The sequence below is a fragment of the Notothenia coriiceps genome, unplaced genomic scaffold (assembly GCF_000735185.1).
Source record: "Notothenia coriiceps isolate Sejong01 unplaced genomic scaffold, NC01 NC01_scaffold00025086, whole genome shotgun sequence".
In the NCBI taxonomy this organism is placed as follows: domain Eukaryota; kingdom Metazoa; phylum Chordata; class Actinopteri; order Perciformes; family Nototheniidae; genus Notothenia; species Notothenia coriiceps.
Window position 1 is genome coordinate 2099 of NW_011357787.1, and position 8191 is coordinate 10289.

The window sequence follows — 8191 nt, forward strand, 5'->3', positions numbered from 1 at the left end:
CTGGGTCACAACTAGTGCACATGTTGAAGGCCATTTGTGTGTAGTAATAAAATGTTGGCTAGCTTGAATATAAATTATGTGATTTTCTGTTGTTCTGTCGTTTAGTGAACTATTTTTCCAACCCCCAGTGAACAGTCGCATAATTAAACATGGACGTCAAACTGAGGAGACAGATTGATGAAACCATCTGGCAAACTCACTTTCTCTGAGTCCAGGTACCAGCTTGAAAATGATTTCCTCCAGGGTGTTGTCCAACCTGAGAATATGGAGAGAGAAGGAGGTGAAAAGGAAGTTGCATAAGGGTGTAAAATGACAGGATTCAAAGAGCAGACGTGGGGACGAAGAGAAGCAAAAGGGTGAAATAGTCAATATGTATAAGCTCCAAATCTAAGACAACATAAATAGGAACATTTAGCTCAGACTGGAAAAAAACACAATTTACGAAAAACGGACCAAATCAGGAGGTTGCCCCGAAATATTGCTGACACCTTGTTCTATAAACAAATGCATTTAGATTTCTTAACATTTAATATGAATTTTTTTCAAATGTAAAATCTGTTTTATCCAAATTCAAGAATCAGTGAGGGGTGAAAGATATTGCCAAAGCACACGGTGAAGGAAAAATGTCGAATCAGAATGAAACTCAAATGAAGGATGTGGTGAATGAGAGAAGGATTAGGGGAAATACATACGTTATGATCAAATAACAGAAATACACGTCGATCAAATGAGTCACGGTCACAATGGAGGTAAATGGAAATAACATGTGCGTGTGCATTTGTACTGTAGTGAATACAATATCATCACGGCCAAGTCCCCTAAGTTATTGTGACTTGTTATCTTGATTCATTGGATTTTTTTCTAATTTGTGAATGATTATTTGTTATTTTGCCTGCTGCATTGATGGTTTTGATCTTGGTAATTATCTTTGTATTGGTTTTGCACGATGACCTGTTTGTGCAAAGTGTTGCATTTGTACTGTAGTGTTACTTAATACAACATCCTCAAGGCCAAGTCCCCTAAACTATCGTACCTTGTTACCTTGATTCCTTGGTTTATTATTTTCTCCCCATAGTTGTTATTATGTATGCAGGTTTATTTGTTGTTTTTTTATATATGTTTTTTTCTCATGTTTGTATTGTTATTATGTATTATGATTGTGCCTGCTGTATTGAGGGTTTTGATCTTGGCAAGGCAAGTTTATTTATCCAGACTTTTCTACACAAGGCAATTCAAAGTGCTTTACAAACCCTGAAAGACATTAAGAGCCTAAAACACATTAGAAACATTAAAAAGCAAAGACAATAAATCATGAATAACAGGACATGAATAAAAGTTACAGTGCAGTGTGAGATTTGAATATTTAAATTAAAAGTAGCGGCATAAAGAACGTGAAAATGATCTTTGTAGTTTTGCGCGATGACCTGTTTGTGCAAAGTGTTGCATTTGTCATTTATAACAACAGAGACTTTCTCAAAGAAGAGACAACAGTGCATCCCCCTAACTTTTGTGTCCCTAAAACTGTACTTGTAGAAACAAACCTACACTATGTCCACAAGCTTCTCAAGCAACGAAACAAGCAGTGTTTTAATTAAAACACAGTCATTTTAAATACCTGTTAAAAACGTAGCTACGGCCCTGCATTAAATTGCGGAGCGGCGTTCACACAGACCGTGGCTCACACCGCTTCAGAGAGGGAGCGAGCTGTCCCAGCACCTGAAGGTGGATCACATTCCCCTGGGAGCATTTCCCCTTCCACTAGTTTTGTTTTTACTAAAGATCAGAGATTGACATTGACATATTTTTTTTATAAAACGCTGCAGTTTGAATCGATAGCGTTTAACAGAAGGTCGCTGTTTGGGACGTTACGTTACAAAATACTACGCAGACAGCGCCAGCTGGGAGATCGATCACTTTACTTGCTAAACTATGCGGTACTATTAAATCCACGTAAATTACACATCACAGCAATAGGCTGATTAATGAAACCAGGATACATCCTTTACCGTCAAACTGGATCTCAACACAGCTGCCTGTGCGTTTGATCAATACTTTCTGATTTTATATTTATTATAGGCTATGCTACTTATCAGCTACATGGCCCTAACGTGTAAAGTTATACAAGAATTTGTACCAGTGCTTTTCACAAGTAGACTCTTGCAGGCTAGAGTAGCTGGAGTGATTCAACAAGAACAAAAAGACATATCTGAGAAGAGATCAGGACGAACAGAAAGAGGAAAAGGAAAAGAGAGATGAAGAGACCAGGAGGGTCCGAGCAGGAGGAAGAGGAGGAGATGAAGAGACCAGGAGGGTCAGAGCAGGAGGAAGAGGAGGAGATGAAGACATTAGTGAAGAAGAAGAAATGTATGTGAGGAATAAAGATGAAGTGTCAGGAAGAGGGACAGAGGCAGGGATCAGGAGGCAGAGGAGACTCCAGCTGGACCACATGGTATGTTCTTATTCTCCTTTCATACATATTCCATTACAGCAGCAATCTAGCAGCTCTTAGTATTGACACATGTTGAAATGTGTTGCTGCACAGGTCACCTTTAGCTCTCTTAAGAGATGGGTGATGTTATTTGTGTACTTAATTATAACTACGTACTTTTACTGTACTTACAGTAAACAGAAATCTAGGGAATCATGAGTACTTTCTGCTGTTTTATACTATATTTGAGTTTGTTTGTCTGAACACCTTGTTTCTCTTGTGCATTACGAACACTTGTGTTAGGGCATGATTTAACAATAAATAGGTTATATATACAGTATAAAATACCACGTACTGCCCGCCCTCCCAATGACCTCTTGCCCCCCCTTTGCCACCCCATGTAAAATGTTCTAGAACCGCCACTGGGTTTCGTGCTGTTTTGAGTTTCTATATTAGTCGCTTTGTATAAAAGCATCAGCTAAATGAAATCTAATGAAATGTAAAAAAAGGTACAAGGCTAAAGCATTATGAATTTAAAAAAAGATACATTCTGCGATACATTTACCATAATACAAATACCCAAGATAATGAAGACAGCATATGTACGCATATCTGTGTATCTCCTCGAGGTGCCACCTGTGTGCACATCAGATACCTGTTACATCCTCAGGCCTATATGTGAAGAATATGCAGAAATATGGCAAACATGAGTACGATATTGCAGAAAGCAGAGCAGAGTATCTCGCAGACAGCAGTCACCCTATTTCAGCCGATATGATGTCTAAGCTAAGGGCCATTGGTTCAGGAAGCCCCATGCTGTCTGATGTCGCCACAAAACGGCCCCTAAAATATTCCGTTCTCCATGTTCGGCTTGGTAGATGAGCAAGAGTGAGAAGCTGCTCCATAACAGATCCACTATATGAAAGATAACATTTGAGATGATGAGATATTACGATTGTTTGTGGATTTTCAATGTGTTTATATGTTTGGTACGTCTCAGCCTAACCTCCAATCCAGAGGTGGAATTAACTAAGTATATTTACTCTAGTATTGCACTTGAGTACGCATTTGAGGAAATTGCACTTTACCTTTTAAACTACCCAACAGTTTATAGGTATATATGATTTGTTCAGTTACATTACAGGCCTTTAAACTTGTAGTCAATATTTTCACAGTGTCTAAATATTACCTTACTAAGTCAAAAATCTGAATACTTTCTTCTGATCTGTTAACACTGATCTAATTTCTAATTCCAGATCCACAGGCGGATCAGTGTCCGAGTCCCACAGCTAACAGTCCCGAGCCCCCTCCAAGGAAACCCGCGTTCACTCGCTCGGGCTCGATCCGCTACCAGGAGAGCGAGGTCTCACCGGAGGGCAATGACAAGCCTGCAGGGAAGAGGAAGTTCAAAAGCAAGCACTTGGGTGATGATGAGCAAAAGGTAAGTCCTTTGCTGAGGTTGCTTGTTAGATTACTGTTCATTTTAAACCATACAGGGGTGATAGGAATAAACTACAATGTGCCATGAATATATTAGCTTACAGTGCCCCCCTGTGGCTAGATAAATGCCATGTGTGTCACATTTATGATGGCAGCTGGCTTTAAAGAAGAGTGGAAGTCATTGCCTTAACTGTCACACCCTCTAATCAATAAATCTATATTTCAGATTAAGACCAAACGCAGCAGCTTGGGCAAGCGTGCAGCATCACTTCCCCTGGAGGATGATGGTGTGGATATCAAAAGAACAGCAAGCCCCCCACCAACTCCAAAAAGTTTGCCATTATCTCCATCAACTAAGAAAGGCTCGTCGGGCAGAATCAGCGGCTCTGAGTCTCCGCCCAAAAAACCTGTTCCTCCTGAGGTCCGTCGGCTGATTGTCAATAAAAATGCCGGGGAGACTTTGCTGCAGCGGGCCGCACGCTTGGGCTATCAGGTAAAACCCACTTGTTTAGTATTGTTAACAAAAATGTTACTCCAGAAAACTGCAAACCGTTTGAATCATAATGTGCTTCCTCTGCTCTACAGGATGTGGTTCAGTACTGTCTTGAAAAGGACATCAGGGAGGTAAACCGGCGCGATAATGCCGGTTACACGGCTCTCCATGAGGCGTCCTCCAGAGGCTGGACTCAGATCGTCCAGATGCTGCTGCAACACGGCGCGGACGTCAACTGTAGCGCTCAGGACGGGACACGGTGAGGCTTCATGGGCACGGTCCACAGTGTTAGTTTTAGTTAGTTGAATCCAAGTTGAATTTAAATATGTATGTTTAGTTTATTAGCATAATATGCTTATAATGAAACCTCCTTCTTAGGATTTACAATCATAATAAAATGATGAATGAATAGTTGTTGAGAAAGTTAATGTGAGTTTTATCATGGGTGTGTATGTGTTTACCTTGGAAACCGCATGTGTAACTAAACAATCAGTTTCTAATTTTGGTTTACTTGGCATCTGTCATATCTTACAGTCTTTGTTGAGCTTTCTAAAATATTAAGTGGTTGAATATTGCACATATATATAGTTGACCTTAATACATGTAATGTTAGTATCTTTTTAAAGGAGTTGTGCACATTTTTTATTTAAACATCCTCAAAATGTGTCTTGTTATGAAACTCGCTCTCCTGAAAAGATACACTCTCTACAGGTGGTGGGAGCAGTAAGGAGCCAAAGCAACTGACTCACTTTGCTCCTTTAACAGAGAACACTGATTGTCCAAAAGAGGTTTTTTTGTAATGCCATTTGACAGCTAACATTTACTCAGGTCCTTGTGTTGATTCTAGTGGTGTGCTGCTGGTCTATTCTAATGAATTCATTAAGCGGGGGAGGAGTATGACCATGCAGGCATTTAGAAATAATCTTTAAATTGGGATGAACATATTGTATTTTTCCAAGATGTGACCATGTTGAGGATTATATAGTGGTTGCATATCTTGGTCCGATGATTTTAAAGTGGTAATACTTCACATACAACACATCTGACATAGCGAGTGCTCTGAAGTTTTATAATTGCTGAAAGACATTTTGTTTGTTCCTCCTTCAGGCCGCTTCATGATGCCGTAGCGAGTGATAACCTCCCCATCGTCTGGCTGCTCCTGAACCACGGTGCGGACCCCACTCTGGCCACCTACTCTGGACACACTCCCGTCAAACTGGCTCACAGCCCCAGCATGAAGACCTTCCTCACAGGTAGTTCACCTTTTATATTAACCTCCTTCTCAATCAGTAACTATTTGGATAAATAAACATATTTTTAAATGGTTAGATAACTCATTTTTCACATTAGCCACAAACACTTCAGACACAATGACACCACGGCTGTAAAGCTGCATTAGGGATAATTGAAACGATACATGAAAATAAATAATAAAACTGAGTATTTGCCAACTTTACATTCACTCATCAAACAACAGCACATTAATAAGCTCTGCGCCAACTCACTACACATCACATTTTGGCACAGTGAGCAATAAACAGCTTGCATGCAGCATACATGAGAAACGTTATATCCGCACAGAGATGTCTGAGCCATTGTTTTTGTTGTCTCATATCGGGGTTTGGTTGTTCAAAATGCTGTCCTACTGAAACAAACAGGAGCTTTAGCGAGTTAAATGTCACCGTCGAGCTGCCTTCCACTGGTTTTACGTTCAGAGCAGCATAGTTAATATTATCTCTCCCTGAAGACTTGTTAATGGTTTGAGTTGAGAATGCTCTTCATCAAACCACTTAACTGTGACGTATTTTACCCTTCCTCCCCCACAGTGTTATCCCTACTTTAAACTTAGCGGCTGAAAATGTTACAATTGATGATAATTATTGGGGTGTAACAAAAAACAATCTGAGTTGTATTCAATCATCTACAAGAGCACTTGTAGTTTATACATTATTATCAAATAATTGAACAAAGAAAAGACCAGCCTACACTGTGATCGGATTTTTTTGCATTCTCATGTTTGTTAGCAGCCGTCCTCAGAGCGCTGCAGGCTGGGGGTTTCAGAACAAACACAGCCCTCATCATCAAGACAGGCAAAGTGATTCTTTACACATCTGGCCTCCTCGAACATTTCCTCAATATTTTAGACCTTTTAGAAAATCTTCAATCCAACTTTTTTTTCTTTTTTTCCCTTTTAGCTCTTTAACTTATTTTGCCGCCATTGTTGCTAGTGTTGCACCGTTTTAGGGATCTTTCCAGGTTGTGTTGAGTGTTTCTGTCTCTATTTACTTGACTGTTGCATCAGTCTTTAGTGGAGTATGTCAGTCACATCATGGATCTCAGGTAAATACAGAGATGAAAGCTCGGGAACTAACGCAGTAATGGTATTTGTAGGGATTTATCATTTGTATTTGTTTTTACATTTAAAGGTTTTTTGGTTTCCAGTGAATGTCTCTCCTTTTGAATGGCATCATCAGTCATCAAAATAAATCTTACTGTTAATAGTGGTGATATTTGAGAGCTGCTATCTTTGAATGCTTCAGACGTGTGCCTCCTTTTCTGTGAGGAAAGCAGGAGAGCCATCAGGGTTTTTACTGCAATGACACTTTTGAAAGGCAAAACGCTTACAATTATGGATTCAGGCAGAACATGTCATTGGATAAAAACATGTTTTGTAAATGTTCAGTACATTTTGCCTTTTGGATTTAATTACACTGTTATTAGAGTTACTTGAAATGTTTGGATCGCACACGTTGGAAAGAATCAAACTCAGACAACACTGTAATCTAATTCTAACGAATAGAATAATACAAATTAAATGTATTATAGCCTAATCGTTGAGCTTTGAACTATTCAATACAACCCTGGCTTTTTGTATTGTCTATTGTTTTCAGACAACCATCCCAGTTATCCAAACAGTCAGATGTGAAGCCTTGTCTTTGTTTCTTTAAGATTTAAACATGATGCAGATCCAAAAGTGTTGACATGTACACTTTTTGATTTTTTCCCCACAGAATATTTCACAGATCTGGAAGGCCGCAAAGAACCGGATTCCAGTTTACCCTGGGATTTCTTCAGTAGCTCCCTGTTCGGTAAGAAACCTTGAAATCAGGATCTGTTCTCGATCAAAGAAATATTCTGATTCCTCCGCTGGCCATGAGGAAGTCGAGATGAGGCTTCTTGCAGCGATGACCGCTGCAGGAAAATTATTATTATATATTATTATTATTCTAGCTTGTAGGCCGGGCTGAGGCTCGGCACCGGGATATGGAGAGATGTTGGTTATCGTTGTGAACCGGCATCAGAGTTAAGGGCCACAGGGAGCCAGTTCTCCAGGGGAGGATGAGGCGGATTAGAGCTGCATGGAAGAGAGAGAAAGTAAACTGCAACTTTCTGGATCAATTGTAGAGGAAAAAACATGTTGGTATTGTGTGATTCAACTTTGATGTCACCCACAATAAGGATAAATATATGTTATATGTTTTTCTTCAATATATTAATTCTTTTTTTTTTTTTTTATGTTCTCCGGCTAGTGGTGATACAATGCAATTTATTTTATAACTGTCAATTAAAACGGTCAACTAAACAACTAAATGATTCTCCATAATTAAATTATTTTAATCTCCAAAATCAGTTGCGTGTACTGAGTAATAAGTTGTTACAGTAGATTCAGCTACGATACTTCCCTTGGCAGATTAATCTATTTTTCAAATTATCCACTTCTCTAATACTTGATCATTTGAGACGTCAATATTACATGTAGGCCAAGCTAAAGGAGGCTAATGTTGGGCTATAAAGGAACTACAGCACGGTCACATGACTTCACGTCACCA

The 8191-nt window shown here is 39.4% G+C and overlaps 1 protein-coding gene across 1 annotated transcript in view; it reads left to right on the forward strand.

Moving 5' to 3' along the window:
* Positions 1 to 2362: 2362 nt before the first annotated feature.
* Positions 2363 to 8191, forward strand: part of LOC104955941 (BCL-6 corepressor-like protein 1) — a 9109-nt gene continuing 3280 nt past the window's right edge. The window contains exons 1-7 of the mRNA XM_010783343.1: positions 2363 to 2449; positions 3080 to 3302; positions 3685 to 3869; positions 4095 to 4361; positions 4454 to 4620; positions 5469 to 5614; positions 7373 to 7450. Coding sequence (XP_010781645.1) covers positions 2363 to 2449; positions 3080 to 3302; positions 3685 to 3869; positions 4095 to 4361; positions 4454 to 4620; positions 5469 to 5614; positions 7373 to 7450 — 1153 coding nt within the window. The remainder of the gene's footprint in view (positions 2450 to 3079; positions 3303 to 3684; positions 3870 to 4094; positions 4362 to 4453; positions 4621 to 5468; positions 5615 to 7372; positions 7451 to 8191) is intronic.